The sequence below is a fragment of the Fundulus heteroclitus genome, chromosome 2 (assembly GCF_011125445.2).
Source record: "Fundulus heteroclitus isolate FHET01 chromosome 2, MU-UCD_Fhet_4.1, whole genome shotgun sequence".
NCBI lineage: Eukaryota > Metazoa > Chordata > Actinopteri > Cyprinodontiformes > Fundulidae > Fundulus > Fundulus heteroclitus.
The window spans coordinates 35989310-36016763 of record NC_046362.1 but is presented as its reverse complement, the minus strand read 5'-3'; the positions used below and the strand labels follow the sequence as shown (position 1 = coordinate 36016763).

The 27454-nt window shown below is 40.2% G+C and overlaps 1 protein-coding gene across 1 annotated transcript in view; it reads left to right on the top strand.

Moving 5' to 3' along the window:
- cpne2 (copine II) overlaps positions 1–24313 on the top strand; it is a 50398-nt gene extending 26085 nt beyond the window's left edge. Inside the window, exons 11-16 of the mRNA XM_012862954.3 lie at positions 6664–6797; positions 9090–9144; positions 9478–9529; positions 10566–10699; positions 17252–17488; positions 23172–24313. Coding sequence (XP_012718408.2) covers positions 6664–6797; positions 9090–9144; positions 9478–9529; positions 10566–10699; positions 17252–17488; positions 23172–23279 — 720 coding nt within the window. The 3' untranslated portion in view covers positions 23280–24313. The remainder of the gene's footprint in view (positions 1–6663; positions 6798–9089; positions 9145–9477; positions 9530–10565; positions 10700–17251; positions 17489–23171) is intronic.
- The last annotated feature ends 3141 nt before the right edge of the window (positions 24314–27454 follow it).

Below are 27454 nucleotides of genomic sequence, written 5' to 3'. Positions count from 1 at the left end.
TAGCAGCACCACACCCACCATGTTCATATTGATGTTGTATCATCAGGATAGATGAAATCTTTGACTTCTTAAAGAAATGGGGCTTTGCAAATATTCTTACCAAATAAGAGTTTCAAACATAGCTCAGATGGTTTAGGTAGCTCTCGTGGAAAGCATTACATTTAGGTACACAGAGGTAAGTCATTTAGAGATGATTCAAATTCTTCAGCTTTCATATCAGGTGGAAAAAATGTTTGCATACACTTACATTTATTAGAAAAACAAGCAAATTCAGTTTGGATAAATGTCACCAGAGTGTGGCATTTTGTGCACAGCTCACAGTCGGTATGCATGAGAAATATGCAGCAACAGACAACTACTGAGTCATAAGACCTGAGCAGTGTGAATGCTTGTGTTAATCTATTTTACAAACTTGCTGTGATTAAATGCCTGAGCCATCCATTAAGACAAGATCTGAAGCTATTTTCAAAGGTTTACTTTTAACTTGTTTTTGTGCAATTAGCTGCGATCCGTTCACACAAGCCAGTGTAAATGACATTAAACCCACTTCTTGGTGCTGTTAAATGTGTTACAAACTATGCAGACATACAAAGCTTGACCTATACAACCAAACAACTGCCCCTTTAAACATAAGTTGTTACATTCCAGCTAATGATGCAACTATAAATGAATCCAAAGTCTCAATGGGCTTTTATTCAGGTGTCATTTCAATTGGATGACCCCAGTTTGCATTAGGAGATAAAATGGTTTCAGTAGCGGGTTTCTGCTCTGCTTTGTGCTCTGCTCAGCTTTTGATAACCTATTAAAACCAGATGGAGCATCTATGAAACCTCCAGCTTTCTTAAGCTCCAAGGTTTCGAGCCATTAGGAGAACAAATCCTGCTGGATTCTGGGTGGCTGCATTCAAAAAGAAACACTCGTCTTTGTGATCAGCTACATTCAGGAGCATGTGAGGAATGCAGACATCAGGCTGAATGCTTTTAATGGAGATGGAAGAGAAAAACAATGCATAACATTAGCACCAAAATGATCTTATTCTAATACTACACCATTATTAAAACACATATACTTCCAGCCATGCCACACGTGCTCATCTGCATGCACAGAAACACATATTTTGTTGTCTTCTGGTGGAAACTCCCAGTTTTCTGCAGCCATGCATGCACACAGAAACTAAGCCAAACTCATGCAGGTTTTTTAATCACATCTACTCTAAGCAGAACCCGTGCATTTTCACTGTACACATCCAGAAAACGTCTTGAGACACCTTTTCTGCTTCAGCTGCGTATGCAAACGGACGCTCATTTTGATTTGCTGCCAATAATCTCTCCCAGACGCCCAGCAACCAGTGACTGACTAATGTACACTCTGTCCTTTTTTTTTTTTGGTGCTAACATGTTACAACCACATGCAGATACCGCACCCACAGAAGGAGTTGTGTATAGAACCAGCCAGAAAGAATGAGCTGTTCTGCGGTGTTCAATCAGCCTTAGTGAGGCTTTAATCCTAATCTCCAGGAGGGGAACGTCTCTCCTCCTAGGCTCTGTGGGAGCTGGAGGCGAGAGCATCATTCCTCTGCTACACAACACAAAGAAACAACCTGCTTTGGTGGAGAGGCTGTTCCTGAAAGGCTCATTTTGAACAAATCAGGATATTTTTTGAATGCTTTGCATCATTCATATCTTTATTGACAACTGGAGGATTTTATTTGGGAGGAGAGAGTAAAGATTCACCGCGTTGAAAAAGACTTCCTATGAAGGATGCTGCGAGACAATAGTTTCAGGCTTAAAATTGTATTTCTTCACATGCAGTATGCCCCATATTTAGAAAGGGATAAATAAATTACTTGTCACTTGTTGTAGGACTTCCTGCTGAGAGGAACATTTATTGCAGTGCCTACTATACTCACCCACATCATCAGCAGCAAAAGCAATTATCTGCCACATTGGTTCACAGTTTCATGTTACCGCTGTATTTGCACAAAGTAGAACTTGAACATTTTAGTGAAACTAAAAAAAAAAAAAAAAAAAAGTCATATGATGGTGATATTTTGAAAATGGGTAGCTGTTAACATCACAAACCGTACTGGATGCCGCTGCGTTTAATTTCTGGATTGTAGAATATTTCTAGCTATGCCAGTTTACATTTACACTTTAAGTAATCTGTCAAATCTAACAAAAATACAATTATTAATAAAACCAAACCATTCCAAAAAAGGTTAAAAAATAAAAACAACTGGACTTCTATTCTGAAGCTGAAGACGTTTCTCTTCCCATCCAGGAAGCATTCTCAGTTTAAAATGTCTGGAGCAGTGAGGAGTTCCCAGCTTTATAGACCTGCTGGTATCATTGGCGCTTAGATTCACCTGCAGATTCACCTGGAACATTTTTTAACCTGGATGACTGAGAATCCTCACCAACATAAAACCAAACCATATTAATCTATATAGCAGTTGAAAAAAGCATATGGTTAACCAAAGTGCTGCAGGACACAAGATGGAGATAAAAACAAACAAGGAGCTGAAAAGACAAACAATAAAATAAGACTAAAAAGCAGTGTCAGACTCCTAATGTGTGAAAGCCAAAGAATAAAAGTTTGTTTTAAAAATATAGACTGAGGGAGCTGGTCTTTGTGTTTAGAGGCGGGTCGGTTCTGTTGAGTAGTGTTCAGAGGACCCAATATCAGCCAGACACAGAGCGAATGCTATTAAAAGTTCATTGAAAACAACAAGTTATTGGCAGGTAAGGCAGACAAGCTGAACCAGACTGACCAGGGGCTGCAGACAGTGACAGGGCAAACCAGAGAAGGCTGTGGACCGAGGAACCACCAGAACGGGCCGAGCAAGCAGCTGGAACTCACTGGGAAGAGGAAGACTAGTGCAGCACGCAGACAAAACACGAACCGAGCAGAAGAGTTCAACTGGCTGAGCACACAGGAACTGGTAGGAGCAGAATATGTCCGACAAGACGAGACGTTCTGGCCAAGAGTGGACGTCTGAGGCAGGTAAAAGTAGCCAGGTGAGCAGCGTTGACTCTAATTAGTGCAGCAGGTGGATGTGATCTAGAGCAGAGTGGCTGAGGAGTGGACAGAGCTGATTCCAGAAAAGTCCAGAAAACTCCACGTGTGCCGGCATTTCTTTTTACCTAAACTGATTAATTATAATTTAACTATGCTGTATAAAGAGCTTCCGTTGAATGAAAAGCAAATCTCTCGGCAGTTTAAAGTACACAGCGTAGGGCTGCATAAGACAAAATCCCCCTGGAGGATAACCGCTTTTATGTTCACATCATGTTATTTGTCTTTGAATCGAAATAATCCATCACTGTCTAGCTTTCATTACAGTGGCTTTTATATTTGAAAAGAATACAAGACGTCTCATAAAAACACCCTTAAACAAATAAATGAGAGCAGTATGAGCCATAGCAGACTTTCCACCACATTAAGATCCTGCCGCTTTCTGGTGAGCGTCTCAGAAGGAGCGAATAAGAGGTTCACACGGGCTCTGACACCTCCGTCCATCCACTCCTCCCCTCCATCCATCTCTGGCTGCTTAGCTGCAAATGTGTCAGAGTAAATCTGGCCAATATTCAACAGGAAACCCAATAATAAAACTTCAGCGTGAATGTCATCACGTCAGCTGCTCAATGGGAAATTGGCGGTAGTGGGATGAGCTGTCAATGGAGTGAAAGTTTCAGACGTCCCCTGCTGTAAAATATACAGAAATCCGATGGGTTTTGTTTTCCCCTGTTCATTTTCATTTAGTGATCGCTCTCCTGTGGAAGCTGTCACGTTTTATTAGCTCCGCTTACAATGTTTAAAAACTACAAGCCGCCCGGAGCGAAGAACAAGTCAGGCTGGCTTCTTCTGTCACCAGATTCCCCGCCGTCACATCTGTCAGCGGCGAGGGCGGCGGAGGACGGATGCTCTAATCGTTCAGGGATGATTTGGATCCATCAGCTGTCAGATTGCTGGCGCATATTTTCAGCCGCATAGTAAACCCAAACAGATGCACATCAGGGCAGGACGAGGGACAATGTAAGCCAGGAGAAATATCTCGTGTAAACATTCAGGAGCGCAAATGATTATACAACCCTAACACTATCTAAAATCACATAATTGGTCATAAATCATCTAAATTATGATTTCTGTGTAATATTATGGGAGGCTTTTGTAAGTCTTCCAACCGTGTGGGTATCAACAGTCCTTTATTTTACTTTAAATTGGTTTCATTGAAGTGTTTTCATGCATTATCTTTTATATTTTTGTTTTTTTTTTATGGCTGTGTTTTAGGTTGTAGCAATGTACAGCACGTTATGTCAGCTATAATTAAAGATGGCATGGTATGGTACTTTAGGTCCTTAGAAATAGTGTAACTGTGATTCATTTTGACAAACTTGTTGTTATCAACACCTAAAGTTCTGTTTTAAAAATAAAGAAAAAGCAAAAGCTAACATCCACTCATGATTGGTATGAATATTTTAATAATTTGGGGATTTTAATGAAGCATTTGAACCGTTGTTGTTTTGGAGTGGATTAGATAATTCATTATGTTGATAGATTCTTAAAAAACAAGAAATGGATGTTCTATTATTTGTTGTTAGATTCTTTTCTAAACTACACAGGGGCAAATCTAGATTTTGGTGGCTCATAATGTATATTCAACCCCACTAATATTTGGATAAACGTCCCTTGCTAAGTTGATCCCAGACACTTTTAGCAGTCGTCGGGAACCTGAAGCCTAAATCCTGACAGGATAGCGTTCAGTCTTCTCATCAGAAATGACGGTTTATTTAAATCAGTTGGTTTTATGTCATTGAGCTCTCTTTTAAGTAAAGCTCATACAGTTCAGTCAGGTTGGTAAATTCTCAAGCTTAACGTTAGCGAGCTTTATCTCTTCAGAAACCAGTTTTCATGTGTTTGGGATAATTACCACAGTCCCAACTGTCTCCCTGCTACAACCACGATGGATTCAAAGATGACAAATTCAGAGAAAGTCCTTTTTCCTCATCATTTATCCAATTTGTGCAATGCTCCAGTATTTCCGTCACCAAAGCATCTCTAAAACATTAAGCTACCACCACCATGCTTCACATCTGGCACAGTTTTAGTAGGTCTACAGACTTTTATTCAGCGTTCTTCTTGTAATTGGGTCCAAAGAGCTGGTTCTCTATCTCCTCTGAACATCATCTTCAGAGGATGTTTCAGACACATTTTTGTGCTCCTTGAAGGTGTTAACTTTGGAGAAGGAGCTCCTTTCTTTGTCAGGGTCTGTAAAACGGGCTTCACTGTGAACAGTGACCCTGGTGTTCCAGCAGGTAGGTTTGGATGTTGGGGATTTTAAGTATTTATTACCTTAAGGTGGGTAGTTACAGGGAGATGGACATAAATAGAGATTCCAACATAAAAACCAACCAAGCCCTTCTGGAACGATCTTCTGAAAGCCAAGTCCATGCCAGGAAACCACCCAATTTAAATGAACTCTCAAATTAGCTTGTTTATGGCTAATAAAAAGTGTTTAATTGCAACATGTTAAGACACATTTAAACAAATATTAGTGTGGACATATTCATTTATTTGTTTCTGTATGTCTAATTTTGATCCTGTGTAGATTATTTGTTGCCTTTTGTTCAGAAATATGAAAAGTATTATACTGTCTCCCTTCTTTCGTTCAAACTTTTTTGTGTTTGGCTGGTTTGTTGCTCTGTAAGCATCATGAAAAAGCGCTCTAAGTTTGTCCATGGATTCGTGGGTCTAGCCTGTTTCTTCCTGTAATCTCTGGCAGGCGCCAAGATCTTAACATCAGTGTGAGGGATCAGACCATCTGCTGCCGAAGTCGCTCTTCATAGTGTTGCTAACGATTACGGGTCTGGCTCCAACTCTGAGCTCAGAATCACGATATAGAAAGTGTTGATGAGTTTTGGGTCATTGCTGTTATTGACCCATTCTAGAATTTGGGTTCTTCTTTTTATTTCTTGCTCTGTTGTGTTTTGTAAGAATAACATCTCAACTTTCTGATTGGTTCTGTTTATTCCTAAGGATTTCACCCGTGTTGTTTTCAGGAGATATAATTTTCTAGGTTTAAAAAGTGCTGAACCTGGTAAAGAGCAGATACTTGTGCTGATTTTTAACACCCTGGCATTGAAAGAAAAAACAGAAGAAAAAACATATCTACAATAGGCATCAGAGATGCTAAGCCTATGACTTTTCTCTGTGTCTTTGTCCGTCACACATCCTGCTCAGTCTCCCCTCTTTCCCTCTTTCCCTCCTCTTGTTCCATCTGTGCACTTTTTGTGGTTGCTTCAAAAGGCTCCTTTTGGGTCCAGACTGGGCCAGATTAAAGAAGATAGGGCAGGTTAAGGAGGTTCCAGCACAGGTTTTTGTTTTAAAAAACAACCAAAAAGCACAGATGTAGTAATGGGAGCTGCACTGCATTTAGAGGAGTTGGAGGAAAATCTACATTCACAAGTACATAAGTGTGATGCTTTTTCATATTTTCCTTTCTGCCTTCCTGAGAACCACATTTGGACTAAGGAGAAAAAACTCAAACAGAAGCTCCACATGTGAATATTTTGGAAATAACTCCCTTTATTTCTTACATGCTTGTCTTTAATGTTTGACTTTTGTCTTATTCTGTCTGATCTGTCATTAATCGTGTTCCTGCAGGTCGGTATAGACTTCACAGCGTCCAACGGGAACCCCAGAGAGCCGTCCTCTCTCCACTACATCAACCCGCTGGGCAGCAACGAGTATCTCTCTGCCATTTTAGCTGTTGGCCAAATCATACAGGACTATGACACGTGAGTGTTGAGCTCAGCCTCTCTTTTTGTTTAGATCAGATTACGGCTACAGTGGCTGTCAGACGTTTACAGTCATTTCGACACATGAATGGGATTAACTTTAGACTTTAAGGTTTATGCTGCTGGGAAAATGCGTTCTTTGAATGATGATATCATTCACTAACCAAAAAAAGCTATCTTAAGCAACAGGGCCTTGTGTGAAAAAGTATTTAACCCCTAGAATTAGGGCTGTGAGATATGTACCAAACATAATATGTGGATGTTTTAAAGCTGAACGCTACTATGCAACATGTATCTCAATGTGTTTTTCTTTTCGTAAACTAATCATAAAAAGCCATCTCTGAAGCAAAGCTTTATCCCAAATGTCTCAGAGGCACATATTTTAACAAACTGCTGTGAATAAATATTAGAAACGACTGAAAAATATCCTACTGGAATACATAAAATTATAACGCAAAACAGACCATCTCAACACAAACTATATTGTCTCATCTTATATCCCTTTTAAAAGAAATCTCAATATTTTTAAAATATGAACATATTGCCCAACCCTACCTAGACCTAATAATATTTTTGCCTCCCTTAGCAGCAACAACTGAGCAAGATTTTGCTATAACTGGCAATAGGTTTTGAACATCACCTCTGAGGAATTTTAGTCCACTCTCCTGTACAATGACCTGAAAGAATACCACACCTCTCCTCCACGAAGCCCAATCAGCATCCAGAGTTCATCCTAAAGGTCTGCAAATCCCCATCTCAGCCTGCTACCCAGCCAAAGCTCAAGCAGTGGTTGCACAATGTCTGCTTTGGACTCAGATGAACTTGATTCAACCCACCTCCATCCCATTCTCCACCATGGTAGCCAAGCTCCATCTGGCTTTCCCATGGTCCTCCTTCAACCTCGTCCCTATCAGAGTGTAATTCCTCCTGGACTCTTACTGCATTCCCTGTCACATCTCAATCGGTCCGGCAGAAGACCGCCATGTTGAGCCTGGTTCTGCCAGAGGTTTCTTCAGAAAGGGGAGTTTTTCCTCTCCACTGTCGCTTCATGCTTGCTCATCATGGACAGGTTCATGCAAACCTGTGTTTATCCAAGCTGGACATCTATCATTCTGGGTCCCTGAGTGAAGCACTAGTATCAGCTCTCGCAGTCTACTGGATTTCACCAATTCAGCTCAAGCAGATCATCTTTCCAACCAGCTTCTATGGACTGAACCAACTTCATCTATCTCCACTCCACCACCAGTTTCAGGCCTGGGGGGAAACATTCCTATTCTCATACACCTGCTTATGGATATAAAAGTAAAATTCAGCACTAATGTTTCCTGCCAAGGTCTGAGCGCCAAAGTCTTAAAAAAATAATTGTATCAATAAAATTCTTCTAATTGTCTTTTTCTTTCCTAGTGACTTTTTCAGATTTAATTTCCCATGAGGCCATTTTTGTTGTGGTGTGCACCAGTTCCTCCTGCAGAAAAAGGAAAAAAACATCATGATGGCCGCCAACATTGCATTCCAATGTTGGGATGGTGCTTCTACCTTTTTTTTTTTAATCAAAAATGCTAAAATAGTCATTATAAGCTAACACTTTAATTTTAAGTTTCATCAGACCACAGGACAAGTCCACAGGAATGTGCCAGCGTCTTTACAAAGTCTTCTGCTTTTTGCTTGTTGCACATTTCTCACTAAACCATGAATATCTCTGGGAACATCTTTTTCCTGAACCGAATAATGGCTGGACTTTCTCGCGCTGTTTATTTTTGCATCCAGTTATTTAAACAGATGATCACGCCACCTTCAGGCTCCTGAAAAAAAAAAATTACCCGAGGATAAATTAGACTTGTGGAGGTCCACAGTTCTCTCCCTCATATCTTGGTCGATTTCATTTCACTTTCCCTTGATATAAAAAAACTCAGCGGTGTAACCGAGGTGCCGTGTTAAAATATATCCACAGGCGTCCGTCGAAATTAATTCAGTGGTGGCTTACGGAGTCATGCCATCATTGTCTGGGCTTTCCAGAACTGTTTCAAAGGCACAATAATAACGCAAGGTAATGCTGGTAAAGTTCTGAATTTGAAATAATTAGTTATATTAGTTGAAAGAAACCATCTTGGTAGCACACATTTTTTTTCTTTTTTTCTGTTAGTTCTCCATCATCTTTCGGCCATATTGCTGTTTGCTTTCTTTAGGATGGCCACAGTTGTCCATTTGTTGCATTTTGAATGAACAGAAAAAAATCTGAAAAAAAAAGCGTTGAACTAATGTTCTAATCTGTTGTCATGGTTTCCTCCTCAGTGACAAAATGTTTCCTGCGCTGGGATTCGGAGCCCAACTCCCCCCAGACTGGAAGGTACACACGTGTGGATGGTGATGTAGTTTTTTTTTTTTTTTACGCCTGTTTGCTAAACACAGACGCGTGCAGCAAAGAGCGAGATGTGAGGGTGGGTCATCGGTTAAGGCGACACGTGCAGATAAAATCGTAGACGCCGTACATGCATATTCACATGATTACGCAACTGTCAACCTATCTGTTGCCATGGCGCTGAGACGATGAAAAGGACAAAGAAGCCACACGAAGAGACATGATGGGAGGGAGGTGGAAAGTGTGGGTTTCTTAACAACCTTCTCCAGCGTGATGAAGGATTAACAATCAGTTAATGCTTTTTTTCCCCTGTCCCTGCAGGTATCACATGAATTTGCCATAAACTTCAATCCCACCAATCCCTTTTGTTACGGTGAGTTTTTCGTGATTCATCTGACCTGGAGGCATCTTTTATTGGAATCTGGGGAAAAAAAGTTTTTAAATGTATTAATCTTTTATTCTATAACCTTGCACTTGAAATACCTTTTAATTTTACAACACAATTAAAATTGAAATCTAAAATTCTTTCAATTAGTAATCCATCTTTGTTGTTGTCCCTGGCAAATAAATGTGGTGTGACACATAGACCCAATTCTGTTTGCCCCTCTTAAAAATGGGAAAGGAGAGAGAACATACCATTTGAGTTAGGCAGATACTTTCTGAACCAGGGAAAAAATAAATAAAATGCCTGGCATAGATTTTCCCATATATAGAGGCAGAGCAAATAAAAAAGTTGATTTTGCAGATAAGTCCAACATTATTCATATCCCCTTGCAGATTTAGCTTACCTGAAAGGTGAGATCTCGCCACTGCAGTGAACATTTTGCAGAAACCAGATTGAGATGATTTGAGCCTTGGGACAGGAAATGTGGCATTATCCTGCTGAAAGTAAAGCTATCAGAGGATGGGTGCACCGCGGTTATAAAGCAATAGTATAGGGCAGCAGTAATACTCAGGTTAAGCTGTGGCGTGTAAATGGTACTAATAAGACCACCATCATCAGCCTGAACTGTTAGATCAAGGCAGTGGGGTACAATCTTTTGTGTGGCTTATAACCAAATTCTAATCCAACCACAACGCTTTAGCAGAGAGTGAGACTCTTTGGACCCAACAATGTCCACCAGTGCGCTAAATTAATTACAGAAGACCTCAGTGTTAAATAGTAAAACGGTAAATGGCCATATAGGGCTTTAAGTCCAATGACCCCAAAACGCTTTGCACTACAGTCAGTCATTCACACCCTGACAGTGGTGAGCTATGTTAGTAACCACAGCTGCCCTGGGGCAGACTCACAGAAGTGAGGTTGACAAAAAAATCTATTCCCTCCCATATTATTGCCATTCTTCTTTAATATTTGTGCGTATTTACCCCGTTTCTAATCTTTTTGCTTTTCTAATGCTTTTGTCCAGGTGTGGAGGGCATCGCCCAGGCTTACTCGGCCTGTCTCCCTCACATCCGCTTCTACGGGCCGACAAACTTTGCGCCGATCATCAGCCACGTTGCCCGCTTTGCCGCTCAGGCTCTCCAGCAGGAGAAAGCAGCGGTGGGTAGCAGCAGCTCACCTGTATGGTTTTAAATCTGCAAACGCACAAACCCTCAGTTAGTATTTTAGGATCAGCTCTGTGTGCGAGGCAGACTCTGCCTCTGGCTGAGCGACAGCGGCTGAAACCAGAACCGTAAATATGTCTAAACAGAGCCAGGCACCTCTGCAGTCTGTCACAGTTCCCCTCTCTGTCAACACACCCGTCCATCACCACTGTACAGGTGGGATCTTTGGATCTAACTTGGCATTTTTTTCCTGCTCGGTCAACCAGGTGACACTCAAAACTTCTTTCTGTATTAATAGAACAACAACAGGGTTGTTTGTTTTTAATACTATTTAATATTTCAGGTGATCCAAAAACGTAAATATATAAATTACCTACTGCTGATTTTCCATCAGCAACAGGAAACTTTCATTATAGCTCTCACCATCAGGAAACACTGGATGCATCATGACTTCAGCCGCTGGTTGTGTTGTTTTCCGTTTTTTAAGGAGCAGAAGTTTTTTGTCAGTGGAGCACTGCTGAAAACTAACTGCAGACCCTTTAAAACTAAGTTTCTCATTGTAGAAGATGATATTTCCAGTCTGATAATCCACAGGGTTGTTCTAAAAATCTTGTGAGAATTAGACTTAACCAGCACAGTTTTAGTGAGACCAAGACTGGTACCAATGCAGTTCTTTACCTGTTCCATGAACACACAGCAAAGAACCAGCTTTGGTTCATACGGCCACAGAACCAGCTCAGACTCACTCCATCACGTTACTACCTATCCAACAAGGGACGTCTTCTAGGAGAATAACGTCCCTCTTTTAAATCAGTTCTGCATGTTCCTGTGATCTAAACCCTTTGGAAAAGTTCAGGGATGGTTTGGGACGGGATGCACTTCATGAAGCCACCTTCAATAAACGGAGCTACTGTTCCACACTGCAAAACACTCCATGCATTTCTTAGCAAACATTTTGAAGTAATCAACAAGAACGGTGGGTCTGATCACTACTTAATAGTTTAATCTGTTTTAATTTATCACTGCAGGTTAATTTGTCTGCAGCATTCATGATGAATCTACCTGAACTTGTCAGAAGTTGTCTTGCAGATTAAGCTTTTCTATCAGCTGGTGTAACTGTTCATTAGATGCATTTAGGTGTATTAGTAAAAGTTCAAGTTTGTCCTTTAGGGCAATTTGGACCAAGAATTATGTGCCGATGTTTTTAAGCTCAGTGCTGAATATAAAATGTTTTTCTCCATTTCTTATTCTATTCATGAAATAATTATAAAAAGGCACCTCTGAATCAAAGCTTTATACCAAATCCCTCAAAGCCACATTTTCTTTCAACAAGCAGCTTTAGATAAATATGAGAAACAGCTCAAGAAGGATCTACTGGAATAATAAAAGAAGAATTATAATGCAACATAGACCATTTCGATATAAACGACATAGTCTCATCTTATTTCTGTTTTAAAATACTCTTGATATTTTTACAATCTTGATATACTGCCCAGTCCCATTGTCCCTGACAGCCACCGTTAACTTTATACAAAAAAAACTCTTCCATTAAACTGTCTATAGTATAATGGAAAATCCTTGCATCTAATTTTTCAGTGTTTTTTTTTGTTGATGTCAGATTTACGAACACAAAAGTTTCTCCTTTTTTAAAGAGATCTTGTTCGTAGTGCGTTAAGTCTTTGACTTTTCTCTGCAGTGAGCAAAAGTTTAAAAGGTCTTCAGTCTCTGTTCCTGCACATCATCCCTCAGGTTTGATTGATCCCTGCACTTACAGTATGTGCCACTTTAAATGGTCTTTTCTTGCTTCAATCCGCTGAATATAGACCTACAAAGAGGGCGTGCTTGTTCTCTGTCAACATCTCTGTAGCACATATCTTGCTTTGTTTTCTTTTCCCTTTATCTGATATAATAACCGCATTGTTATGTCTTAAGGCGAATCATGTTAACGAAAAGCAAGAATGACACTATTTTATTGTTTACTAGCCAGTAACACAAAAGCTGTCAGTGGTGCACTTTTGTCAGGGGAGCTTTTACTCCTAATTTATCCACTCTTATTGCTTTGGGGACAAACAAGTTTGTGCATCTGTTATCTCTGGCTCCTGGCGTGTGAATCTGAGCGGCTGCCCCGTCCTGTTCTTTGCTGCGCTGCTGTGCAGCTGAGACGCTGACTAGGGTTTTTCATATATTTCTTTGTCTAACAGCAGGACTAGGAAGCCTCATTTTCTCCTTTAAATTCATTGTCCAGAATCCAGGCATGATTAAATCTGTCAGTGTGAGTCAGCTCAAGGCTTTCATCCAGACGGAAATACACAAAAAAGCATATATGTAATATAATAGTATGATATTTTTTTCTTTAATCATCAGGTGATATTGTTTTAGGGAACTTAACTTTTTATTGTGTTTTTTTAACTTATAATTACCAATGAAACCCTGGTAGTGGTGTGCTTTTTAAAAAAAAAAAAAAAGTAGTATTGGTTCTGATATGTATTTATTATCTCGATGATGTGTGCAGTGTAACCTCTCTGTCTCCCAAGGCAGAAAGAGATTCTGACTTTGATTCTTCCTCTCAGGTTCAGATGAGGATATATTGTAACACATTTAGCTCTCTACCATACTTACGATCACAGAAACAGGCGCCTGTGGGGTTAAATATTTCGTCTTAAAACACGTCGACCAGGAGGTGTCCACGTCCAACCGTCAAGGGTTGGTGTCCATCTTGTCTTAAATGAGTCCCCGTGCCAACACGGCGGTTAAAATGACATAATTACCTCCTCAAGCATTCCTACAGGAGCCAATCATTTAATTGTGGTGAAAAGTCTAAATGATGCATTGTGTTTATGGTGTGTACACAGATTTCTCTCAGACATCATTTAATAATGGGCAGATGTCAAATCACATAATCTACTACTTCTGATACTAATAAGAACAATTATAATAGTGACGTTAATTACTACATTTTTTGCTACTGGTTTCAGTCTCACCTTTAGCCTTGAACAACATTTTCTGCATAGTTTAATTCTACAGAACTGGGATGATATTGATAAACTTGTCGAATTTGCTGATGCAACATTCTTCATACATTCCACGCTTAGTTACCGGTATGTCTTGTAGCTCATGCATGGACCAAATTACGCATCCATATGTGTCTCCTGGTGCTTTCAGGTCCTTTTCTGCCTCGGTTTATCCTTTTCCTTGTTTCTGCAAAGCAATGATCGCTGCTCTGAACCTTTTGAACAATTTTCTTGACCTGCAATGAAACTGTCTAGAGTCCAGCTATTAGAGGTTCTGTATATCAAGCTGACCCGATGCAACCAATGGATCCAGTGCTTTATATGCATGGTGGGCTTTTAGGGAGAACTGTATTCAGTTGAATCATTTCAAACCCAAAGGGGATTAAATAATTCAAGGTGCAACTGTAGATTTTATTCCAGGAAGTATCCTGCTGCGTCTCGCCCAATGATCCTGGTAGATACCAACCACAGGGGTGGATGGATGGACGGATGGATGGATGGATGGATGAATGGATGGATGGATGGATGGATGGATGGACGGATGGATGGATTATTGGATGTTTTATGGTCAGATGCAAATAACTAGAAACACAACTAATATACGGCAAGCAGCCATCCACAAACTTCACTTCCTTTTTTCTTTGCCTTTATTTCAGCAGCGAAGCTGTCGTCGTCTCTTCCTCGGTCACCTCAGCGCTGAAGCAGATCATTACAGCACCTTCAGCATGTCCCAAATCGTGCACAGTTTGCTTTTCTAGATCAGGATTCTGTGACATCCGCCTCATGTTCCTCCGGACTCTCTCAGAAGCTTTGAATCTTGACACTTTGAACAAATGGCAAAAAGTCCCCCTCTGATGCATATAAAGCAGCACGTCTCCTGAGTGGATCCGAACAGAGCGCAGTAGCTGGGTATCATTATGCTCCCACGGTGCTTTTTGTCCCTAATTGTACCCTGTCACCCTGCGGGGAGCGGAGACACACAGAGAATTGTGCTCGTCTGTGTGATGTGTGCCAGAACGCTTTTGTCTCTGTAAGGAAATGATTGCAGAGCCTTTTCTTGTTTTACATTACAGTGAGTTCAAACGTAGGAATGCGTAAGAGACAATGGCCGAGCGCAGCTGCGGTGTGCGCGCGTCTGGACGTCCTGCTGGGGGTGCGTTTGGAGAAGGTGGCCGTGCCGGCTTCAGGCTGCACAAATGTCCTCGGCTTTTCCCTTCCGCAGATAACGAGGGAACCTGCGGCTGGAGACGGCGTGGGCTCGGGCGGAGATGCTCCTGCCACCAGCACGCACACACACACACACACACACACACACACACACACACACACACACACACACACACACACACACACACACACACACACACGCACACACACCCAGGCCGCGGGCCAACGCGGTCTCTGCGTGTCCTGGTGTGTGAGCGACCCTGTGCATTTGTGTGATAATGATTCTCTAATGAGCGCTGCTGCTAGCGCATTAATGAGACAGGCTTCTGCGTCCTCCCTGGGCTCTGTGTGTGTGTGTGTGTGTGTGTGTGTGTGTGTGTGTGTGTGTGTGTGTGTCAGTAGCACAGAAGTGTGACTTTCTTCCCAGTGAAGACAGCCTGCGTTTTCACATTGCCCGCTCTTATCTTTACACCTCGGTTAGCGTTCCAGTGCAGCTGATGTCTGTTTGTGTTTAGGTCACAGAAGCAACAGAGACACAACCCAGCCGATGATAAGAAGTGGACGAGCTTAGGCGGCAACACACGTGTTGTAGTTTGTTGGGCATTCTTCTGTGAATGAGTTAGAAACATTTAATCAGTTTTAGAGGCTTTTATTGGCAATCCTTTCCCATTTCTGTGAAGATTGTCACCATTTATGGTGCACAACCATTTCTCTAATACGTTTTACATTTTCCTCTGAATGATGGGGAGCCATTCTTGTCTTATAATTGCTTGAACTGGATCCATGTTTGTTGGCTTTTGTTCCTCCACTGGCCACACCTCTGTGGGGTTCAGATTGGGTGGAGGTTCCTGATCATCTTCAGACTGCTCTGTTATTGGTGAATAAAGTTGCTGGAGGATGTTGGGATCCTACTCTTATCTCACGGCAGATTTCTTGGTTGGATTTGGGAGGAACCCCACTCCCTTGGATGAGAAGCAAACCCCACACAAGGATTTGATTGGCTCCACACAATCCTCTCCTTCCCCAGATGTCCCAAACAATCAGAAGAAAATTCAGAGAACATAACTCTACATACTCATTCACGCCACCTGCTGTTGCTGACCAAGCTCTGCTCTGGTGGCAACTCAGTTCTGTTGCACATCGTTCCAACGATGAAAGAAGAAGATGTTGCCGTTGCCTGATAAAGCACCTCCAGACATTGTGACCAACGCTCTTCTCTGCAGCTCAATTTCTCTGCTTAACGTTCTCAGTCAACCAGAAGCTTTTTCTTAGAGCAAACCTAAGCAACGCTGTGAGAACCAAATCTTCTTTCAACATCTACCTTCAAGAACCTGAAAAAGCGTAATCCGACAAAGCATAATTTTAGATTTTACAAAGGAGATTTTATAATCCGCACTGTTCCCTACACCTGACCCTTCATTTTTTTGTTATCCTATTGATCTAGTGACCCCTTTGCATCTTAATATAAAGCGCTGAAAGTCTTTTATTTTTTATTTCTATACATAAACAGATGCTACATGAGTTTTCATCTCATTCCAATGTGTCATTTACCCTCATCTCGCTTCATAAAGACTTTGGGATGCAACAAAAGAGGGATGTGTGGCAAGGAAGAGCGATACCACAAACGGCTTTTTATTTGAAGCTGTGGGTCACAGTTTCAAGCATTTTTGAGTTTAACATAGTTTTAACATATCCAGAACTCTTTTAATCAGTCAAATAGTCTGTTGATGTTTTTAATAACTGATATAAATATTAACTGATTAAGTAAATGAGAACATGGTTAATTTAAGTTCTTAACCCTTTAAAGCCTGATACGGGTAACTGTGAGGAAACTTCACATTTGTAAAAAAGCTAATCTTTTTTGGTTGCTTTATAAAATTAAACATAAAACATCAGGCTTTTGTATTTTCTTTGTATCGTAATTTATATGTTAGACAAAAATATACATTTTCCACATATTTTCTGCATTTTCATATAGGGTGTGTAAATATATGAGGAATGGGTGTTAACATATGGGTGTTAACATATATCACACAAGTTAACATATATTAACTTGTATGTTGTAAATTATATGTTCAGAAAAATACTGACGTTGTTGAAGAGGTAGAGGTCTCAGAAATATTTGTATCAAAAATGATAAATTGGAAGTTTTAGGGTTCATTTTGGGATTTAATTTCAGGTTTCAGCCGCAAAAACAAAAGAAGCAAGACTCTGTTGTACCAAACCTGTCAGAATCTAAATTTCTACGTAGTCTTGTGATGATGACGTCCAAATGAAGGACTTTCCAATTGAAAGCAGCTAAATTTCTTACATGTTGAATCTCTTTTCCCATCCATGGTCTCCACTCTCCTTCCTCTTCTCCGCTGCAGCAGTACTTCACTCTCCTCATCATCACAGATGGTGTCATCAGCGACATGGACGAGACGCGCCACGCTATCGTTCAGGCCTCTAAGCTGCCAATGTCCATCATCATCATCGGCGTTGGTAACGCGGACTTTGCTGCCATGGAGTTCTTGGATGGAGACGCCAGCGTTCTGAGGTCCAACACGGGAGAGGAGGCTGTCCGGGACATTGTGCAGTTTGTCCCCTTCAGGGATTTCCGTAATGTGAGTATTGGTTAATAACTCTTTTCTGGTTCTTCTCGTTATCTAGCTGCTTGATTTTAGTTTGCAGCTCATAAAAACCTTGAAGGAGCCTTGTCCAACAAAAACAGCTTTTCAGAATCACAGTAAAAGAAGCTTCCACTCACATAATGGCTCCATGTGAGGTGCTTCGTTCATTTGATTGTACTTTGGCCAATAAAGATGTTTTATTGGTTCATAATAACAAATGTGGTTCAGCGTGTTGCTGCTGCCCTGAAACATTGAAGCTATCAGAAAAACCCTCGCATTGATTTAAAGTTCTCGTGTGTGCTTGTCGAGAATATAAAAGTAGATTATAGAGCAGCTTAAACAGATTTCAGTGTACTTTACTATTGCACAACATGATAAAAGTATAACTATTCCATTCTATTCTATGCTGAATTTATGCATTGTTATAAAGTCAGCAGCTAATGATCGGCTTTACAGTTTGTTAAAATAAGACTTAATAAGAAATCAGCCAATGGTGAGATTTGTTTTCACTGACAGCCTCACAGTGATTAAACCAAACACAGCTGGGTTAAAAAATATGGATTTTTATAAACTGTTTAAAATTGTGCAGAATGATTCGGTTTACATCTGACTTTTGAATTAGAATATAGAACAATGGTTTTTAAAATCTGATATTGTGATTTAACGAAGCGAGGCTTTGTTGTGTTGCACCGACTAACAGGGCTGAGCTTTTCAAACTTTGTCTTCCTCACGATCATCCTCAGTGATTCTAGTTGATCAAGAAGCAGTTTTCAGCTCCAAGTTCTCAGCGGAGAGCATCGACCAGTCTGTGTGATTTTTTTAACAGAATTTGCTGCTGCTGGTCTCCAGCAATGAACTCTGGATATTCCTGCTGCCAAATGAAAATGATAAAATGTCGTTGCCTATGGCTCCATCACAAGGTGCCTGTTGTGAAGGGAGAATTTGATTCAAAACTGAAAAAACACAAAAAAGATGTTTGACCAGTTGAACTCTGCCCTGTGGTGCTTGGAAGGTAGTTAATGAAAGGTTTAACAACTTTTAACAACGTATCACAATAAATGGGGAATATGTGGCCGATTAGCCTGGATAGGAGTTGTAATTCTAACACAATACAAAACAGGTTTTATCAATCAGGTCTCTTTTGAAAATGAGATCTTGGATTTCACTGAGAATACCCTATAATAAAGGTTAAATAAATTAAATTAATAAGTTGTAATGTAATGATGTAAAAAACCTAACACTTACAGTGGGATTTGATTAAGACTGGATAATTAATCGTATTTGCAATATAATCACAATTTCAAAACACAATTTCCAAATCACAGAGGTCTGCAGTTTTTGGTGTAAATTACTGGATCATACGTGTCCTTTAGGTGTCGGTAAAATGTTTAAAGTGGGTTTGCCTCCACATGGGAGGGAAGAGAGCTGCAGCGGTGAGATGATCTAATTTTATTTGTTTTAGAGTTTATATAATCATACTTTTTACCAGAAACCTTCAGGTATCTCACCACAGCATTAAGTAGCGGTAAGACTGTTTAATACTTGTTTGTTGGTTACACTTTATGTTCAACAAGGATTGACATCAGACTCTATTAGATTTTATACTCTTGAATAATAATATTCTGATGAATAAAAACAGTTAAATTTCTTGTTTTAAACAGTCCTTGTTTACAATCATCTTTGTCTACAGACCATTTTTGTTGCTTGTGGTAAATGCAGAAAAAAAGTCAAAATGAAATCACAATCACAATTTAGATTTTTGGCAAAATCGTACAGCCCTACATTTGATGACCCTTCTACCAACTAAAGTTTGAAAATGGCTGCTTTTGTTTTAGCTGCGTTTTACTTAAAGACACAATGTCCCGCTGCCTGTGTGTGAACGGCAGCCTGTTGCTTCGCGTTTTGCATTTTATCGCGCACACAGCACACTCAGAGCTCAGAGAGTCTGCTGTTTGAGGGCTCCTGCTCGGTTATCTCGCCCTCTGCAGAGGGCTGCAGGCGTGCGCCGAGCTGATGGGTTTCTGAGCTGCGTCTGTGTTAATGGAGGTCTGTACATGTGTGCTGCAGGTGAGCAGAGACGCTGGAGCATGCTCATTTTCAGCCGGTCCGCAGGAGGACTCATTAGTGCGTACTGGGGTCTGGTCTGTGTGTGTGTGTGTGTGTGTGTGTGTGTGTGTGTGTGTGTGGGCTGCCAGTGGGCGAACTAACTTCCAGTGTAGTAGGAGGAACAGACAATGTTTACTGGCTTCATTCCAGGCTGTTGGTGGTGAAGGCGAGAGACGGAAACAGAATGAACTGAAACAAAAAGGGGGCAGGAATTAATCTGAGACAGAGAGGAAATGAAGAAATGTGAAGAAAGGTCCCGTACTCCCACCCTTACTACTAATCATCTGCGGAAAAGATGGAGAGTTGGTGTTTAACTGCTGCTGATGAGATTTTAAAGCAACAACTTTTCGCAAGTAACATATGTAACAGTTAAAAAAAGTTACGCCTTACAGTGGCCTTTAAGTTTATGTTTATTTAATTCAGAATAAACTTAGTATTTGTGAAATAACCGTTAAATTCATCAGTGTGGTGGCTCTGGAAGCTCTCACTCAAGATGCAGTCAAACTTTGCAGTCAAACTTTGCTTCACCATCTTCTCATGTCTGCAGTTATCCCTGTAGCTTGTGCACCTTTTTCTACTTTCTTCCACTCAACTTTCTGCTAATAAGCTTGGTTAAATCCCTCCATAATTATCTTGGTTGTATAAAGAATCCCTCTTTGTATTATCATCTACACAGTCATCACCAGAACAGAACCAGCCTTCTTTATCAGGTTGCTGAGCCTTTTTAGGTCCCTGGCTCTGATGATGCTGCCCCGACAGATGGCGGCAGAAGAGATGACGCTCTCAACAACAGACTTATAGAAGATCTGTGGCATCCTGCTGCAAATTTTGAAGGACCTCAGCTTCCTCAGTCAGCTCAGTCCCTTCTTATAGATGGCTTCACTGTTGCGTCTCCAGTCCAGTCTGTTGTCCAGATGAACACAGAGGTATTTATATTCCTCAAAGTGTACGGTGAGAGCAGCGGAGCTACAATGAACGGCTAACACCGAGCTAACTGCAAAGCTAACCGCTAAGCTAACCAGATACATAAACACTAGAAGTGCGGAGCCAGCAAACGGAGGCTAACAAAGAAAGAACACGAACACTGGCGTTACGTGAGCGCGTCAGAATTTGGTGCGAAGAGCACGGATTGGTTAGACTTTTTACAGGCCAGCATTTTTTAACCTCCTTTTTCTGAATACATAATGTATTAAGCGCTTTCAGGGTGGAAAGATGAATTTACCCCGTATAATAAATGTGTTTCTGAACAGGATTACCAACTATAGCTGAGGCAGACGGAAAACTGAACCTATCAGGGAAAACATGAGAATGGCATGACGAGGATATCTAACTAAAATAACAAAAGGAGATAAGACAGAAGCTAAATCTAACAGATACCACATTAAGCTATAAACATAAATACTGAACCAAAGCTAAACTTATAACAGAAACAAGGATCTCAGGATAAACAATACTAAAAGTGAAAATAGACCACAGGAACAAGAAATGTTGGATCTTGACAATTAATGGAATGAGAGCAGCAGGGTGGAGGAGTTCACTTAAAGCTGTGAGATCATGGTGCTGCGCCCCCTAGGGGTTTGAGTTTTGGTTTTCTTTTGTGTTTCAGTGTTGAGCTTTTCCTTGTTGTTTATTATGCTCTAAAAGGTCCTTCCATATACTGTTTAATTCCCTGTGTTCATTGTTATTTTCTAAGGTGTTGCCAGATTAGTTCCTCCTTTTGTGTTTAGGTGATCAGTTTATGTCCTGTGCTCAGTTCCTTGTGAATTCTAGTCCATTTCCTTTGGTCAGTGTTTCTCTTTTTCTCTTGTTCAGTAGTTTCTTTGTGCCTTAGCTTAGGTTAATTTATCTTTATTGGTCTCCCTCCCTCAGTCACCCTGCTTTCCTTCTGCATCAGTTGCTCCTCATAATTCCCAGACTAACCCACCACCTGCACACAGCGTCAATCTCCACTCAGTACTGAAGCTCGCTGGTTCTTACTGTTCCTTAATGGATTCTTCTGCTATTCAGTTACTCTGTCTGTGCTTGCTGTAAGTTTTGTCTGTTATTAATAGAAAATCATTCAATTCCCCATGCTGTTCCTGCCGGCGCGTTGGTCCTGTTGCAACCTCACCTCTCCTGGCTGATGGAGGCTGTTCTATAATCAAGGAACACAATCTTCAGTCGTAACATTTGAGTCAGGAAACACCAGGAGCCTGATTTTGATTAGTACTCTGAAAGAAATTAGAATAATTTTGTTTTTGATCCTAAATTTAGTAGAAAGCCACATCACTGAAGGCAGCAGGAAGTTGATTTTTTTTTTTATATAATAGTTTGATTTGCACCTATGATCACATACTGCTACAGTTTTTGACCATCTTAAGTCCACATTCTTACTTCAGATATTGACTGGTTGGGTATAAATCTAGTTACTATGCTGCTACACCTGAAGAAGACATTTTTCAGAGTGCAGTTGCTTTGAGAAATAAATAATAATAAAAAAACCAATCTAATGCCGAACCTTTCTAGAACAAAGCTTGCTAGATAGCTATCGCTAATCAGACAGCTTAAGCTGCAAATTTTCTCCTCAATGGTTTTCCAGAACTGGATCTTGCCGTGTATGTATCTTTGTCCCTATTTGAGGCACTGTTCAAGTCAATAGTACCAGAACTAAACTCTAAATTATTTTCTTTGTCCTTTGTTAAAAAAGAAACAACAGCAGGGGACTTTCAGGAATTGTTTGAGATCAACTTTATACTCTGCCCTATTTTCAATATTCTTTTTATGTTTTGTTTCTTTTTGGGGGGAATTTTTTTTTTTATTCTAAATGAGTATGTTTTCATACAAAATTTAGAAAAGTGCGACATGCATTTACATTTAGTCCTGAGTACAAAATTGCACCAACTCATTCAGACTGGATGGTAAACATGTGTGAACGTCACAGTTCAACTCATTCCAATACATGGATATATTGTGATCTAAACCATTCCATTAGAGCTTCACCTGTATTTTTAGCCACCCTGTAGCTGCTAAAGAAAAGTGTCCCCACAGCATGATGCTGCCACTGCCATGTTTCACTGTGGGAATCGTGGGTTCAATGTGTTAGGGCTCCACCATACACGTTTTTTATGACAACCAGAAGTATCAATCATCTGACTAAAGCATTCTTCTGCATTTGGTGTTTCTGCTACATGGTTTTCTTTCATTGATGGCCACCTACTTGTTACCCAGCTGTAAGATCAGGTTTAGTGGTTAAATTGTCTATTTCATGTTGTTGTTTCTTCACTAATGTTCTCTGGGACACTGCAATAGCTGATTATGAGAATTTCAATATCTGAAAATCAAAGCCTATGCCGGATGTAATTAATTATTATAATTTGAAGGGTTCATGATGATCACTAATGACCAAACATAATAAATAACACTTTCAAGCTGATATATATGTTTTTTTTTTTTTTTGGTTGTTACTAAATTAAATTCGGTATCCCAAATATGGAATTCACAGCTAGTGTGTTATCCTGAATTTAGCCAGTAGACGTCACTAAATCTAATGTGCAGCACCATTATAGTTTGTCTTTTTTTTTCTTCCTCTTAGGCACCAAAGGAGACGCTTGCCAAATCCGTCCTGGCCGAGCTCCCTCAGCAGGTCACCCAGTACTTCAAACAGCGAAATCTACCCCCCATAAATCCGGCACCGGAGTGAGACGTCCTGTGGCCCAGAGTCCACTCGCTGTACATTAGCTTGACGGATCCTCAAAATGTTCTCGTTACAGGCAAACAGTGCAGAATGAAAGTGTGTATGTCAGAAAAAAAACAATCTAACATCCATGCCAATCATATTTTATACTGGTTAAAGACTGTTTGGTCAGTTTAAAGTGTGAGTCCATCAGAAGTGATGTTGTTTGTGTCCAAAAGCTTATCGGCACTGGATGTGTTCAGGTTATGGAGGTAAATTACCTTGACAGAACAGGACGGGTTTTTTTTTTTTTCATTTATTTATTTTGCATGTCAGTGTGTCATGTGACAGGGACCATGTGATCCATGGATCTCCATTGTGTAATTTTTTTTTTGAAGCCAAACATTATCTGTGGTTGAATCCTCTTCAGGTTTTATTTGAGGTAGCAGATGTGATGGAAGCTATTTGCTTTTGTGCTCATGTGCAGCAGACTCGCAGTCTGAGGTCTAAACAGAGCCAAATTTCCTCAGCCATGACAGAGAGAGGTTTTTATTTGGAAGTTGTGATCAACAGTAATCTGAGCGGTGGGGATTAGTTCCTGGAGAGGATGAAATCAGGGCAGAATGAGGCCACAGTGGCTGCTGTAGCAACATCACGGGGTAGATGTGGGGTACTGTGTGAACGCATTAGGCTGTTTAATATGCAGACCATTTTGTTGGCTTTTGCACAGTTCCTGTATTTATTATAACCTGCATGTTGCCAGTATTTCCTTATTGTTTACAAAAAGTGACGATCACAAATGCATGTTTTTTTATATAAATGTTTAATCAGATGAAAATATTTAATGAAAGTTTCTTGACTGAAAAGTGTTTAATGACAAAGAAATATGATTCAAATGGAGTTTAATAAGCAGAAAGTATAGAGAAACTTTGAGTAAGATCTTTTCGAATGTATATTTCTATGATCCTCTTTCTGAAATTATGAACCAATGTTTCCGCCATGTTTAATGTCATTTTTATGCAGTGCTCTATTGTGTAATAAACTGACGTGTATTGCTGTGAGTCTTTGCAGCAAATTTGTATCTTTTTTCATTTAGAAAAGGAATGATTGTATATGCAATGACCAAGTTGGAAACCAACCTTACTGCAAATTATATAAAAAGGATATAAAGAAGTGAAATCGTGGAGCAAAATCTTAAGAAAAACTGCAAAATGGTTCATAAAAATGAAATTTGAAATGAACAAATAAGATTCAAAATTCTTAAATAAGTTTAAATTAAAAGTATTCTGGCAGAGTAACATCTGTAAATGTGATAGATGCCACAGCTGTGCACAAAAAAAAAAAAACAGGTGGAAAATAATCATAAATGTATGCAAAAAGACCCCACTGAGATGTAAAATTGCCAGAAGGGAAGCCATAATGAGTAAAACTTTGAATGAAAAGCCTACAGGCCGAATGTTTGTGAAGAAACTCATTCAAAGGACTAATGCAAAACAAGCTTATACTTTTAAATAATAAATGAAAAAATGTTAATGTAAAGGGGCTACATACAGAAAATACTCCACTTTATACATTTTTAAAATGCATCAAAAGCATTAAAACAAATATTTGGCATTTTAATTACATTACATTTATAAGTATTTAGCATACTCAATATGGCCTTTTAGGAAATAATAAAAATATCCTTGATTTCCTTTAGGACAACAGAGAGAGAGAGATCCTAGCTCATCCAGAGTGCAGTTTAATATTGTCTAATATTTTCTTAGTTCATCTCTTCTTCTAGGTCTGAGAAATCAGGGGGCATCAGAATGATTGTTACTTGGAAACATCTTTTGCCTTGATTTTATCTCAGGTTGTGGATCATTATCCCGCATAAAGACCCAATGATGACTCAAAGGCCATCAGATTTTATTTGAAAACTGCTGACCTTTCAAAGTGTTTAATATGCCATGAACTCTGATAGGCCCTCAGCATCGCGCATGTTAATAGCATGTATGAGCTACTTTAATAAATAATTAATAAATAAATAAATAAGTCCACTTTTGTTAAAAGTGCAGTACCACCCAGAGTGACGTACTGCCACTTGACCAAAGGACACAGTCCCAGTTAAAGTTCCTGTTAACCTCCACATGTTTACATCTGTGACAATAGGACAGAAAGGTCAGTGAGATTCTTCCCCAATAACAACTCATGGATTCCCAGAGACCTGAAGGCCTGTGCAGAGCAGCTCAGGTGGACTCTGCTACATCTCAGAGAAGTTACCTACCGAGCTGCGTATCGGTGTATGTATGTGTGTGTTAGTGAGTGGGATCGGGTGAATGTGGCTCTGGTGTACAGTGCTTTGGGTGGTCAGTATGACTGGAAAAGTGCTATATAAGTTCAGTCCATTTACCATAGAGTACAGCCATCTGCAGAAATGCTTGGAAGAGTCTGTGGTCATCCATTGTATCAGAGACAGATATGAAGCTGAGGACAGTGAGCTGGTGAATCGCATTGTGGCGTGGAAGCAATCATCTTGAAGGTAAACAAAACAAAGGACCAAATAACTGATTTTTTTAATTGCTATGCTTTTTTTTACAAAGGAGATGTGGCCACTGTAGCATCTATAAAGAACAAAAATGCAAAATAGACATAGAAATAAATACAGTATTCTCCTGGTCAACATACTGGAGATACATAGTAGAAGGAGACATGGGAGTGGATTTTCTATCCTGACCCACTCCCACAGAAAATATTTTTGTCCAAAGTAAAGAAAACAGATCCTGTACTATCCCACCTCTGGTAAAATCACTTCCACTCCCACCCTGCTTCTTCTTTGCACTTTGCATTGTCTTTGTACTGAAATCTCACTCCTGTTTTTTCCCCTTCCTTTAGTTTTTAGGAAACACATTTAGTTTGATTTGATGTTATGCCCACTCTTTCTTAGTTTACGCTGGGTTCAATAAAAGTTCCATTTCAAAAGAAATGGACAACAACCCCCCTCCCCCAGAGATATTTCATTTCATTTCAACAATGGAAGGAAATCAGAGATGCAGGCCAGGAGTTCGTGTCAGAGGTGGGCAGGAGGAAGGAGACGCCGAGGAAGACATAGAGTCATAGTAAATGATGAAATTCGGGCAACAATCATTGACCATGTTCTGGTCCATGGGATGACAATGAGAGAAGCAGGACTTTGAGTTCAGCCCAACACCGGCCGTTCCTCTGTGGCTTCAACAATCCGGCGATTCAGACAAGAGGACAGGCATGGTGAAAATGTTCATTAGACAGTGTCCAGCACAAGGTCCACATTTATGTAAAGTTTCAGAACACTATAGCACAAAGCTCAATACTGTCCTGTTCGCTTTCGCTATGTGTGTATTTTCCCTTGTGTAGAATTGCAAGAATGCCAGGAGGTGGAAGAACCCCTTTTTAAGTTCTCTCAGGGGCAGGTGGCCCTGATAGTTGATACGGTCCTTCATAATAACTCCATTAGACTCAGAGAAGACCCTATGAATATGTATTTGTGGATGAAGCGGGTTTTACATGTAATCTGGCAAAGGGAAGACGGAGAGGCTGGAACATAATTGGTCAACGAGTCATTGCTGATGTCCCAGGCCAGCATGATGGCAATACAGAGACCATTTGTGCTGCTGTGAGCAACCATGGGGTTCTCCATCAACATGTCACACCGGGGCCATAGAACAATCAGCGCATACTTACTTTTTTGAAGGTCAAATGACAAATGTGGTTATGTTATTAGTTGAAACATCATGCTACTGAAATAAGGGAATGTTTTAACATCAATGAACAATTCATCGGTATGTACATTCCACCAAACTCCTCTTTCCTGAAGCCCATTGAGGAGCTTTTCTCCAGTTGGAGATGGAAAGCATATGACAGGCAACCTTATATCAGGGTTGATCTCCAGGCCATGGCGCTGGCTTGTGGTGACATAACCGTTGAATCATGCCAAGGCGGGATACGCCACACAAAGAGCCTCACAAGGGAGAAAATTGCATGTGAAGAGGATGAAGTCCTGTGGCCTGACCCAGGTCAAAGGCGTGATGAAGGTCAATGAGCTTATTTTTGGATTTCCAACATATTTTTTTATTGTGATGTTTTATTCTTTGAGCATATTGGCCCCAATTTCATTTAGAGTTATGAACTACAATCATTTCTACAGCAGCTACTTGCCCTGACCTGAACACTGTCTTCCATTGTGT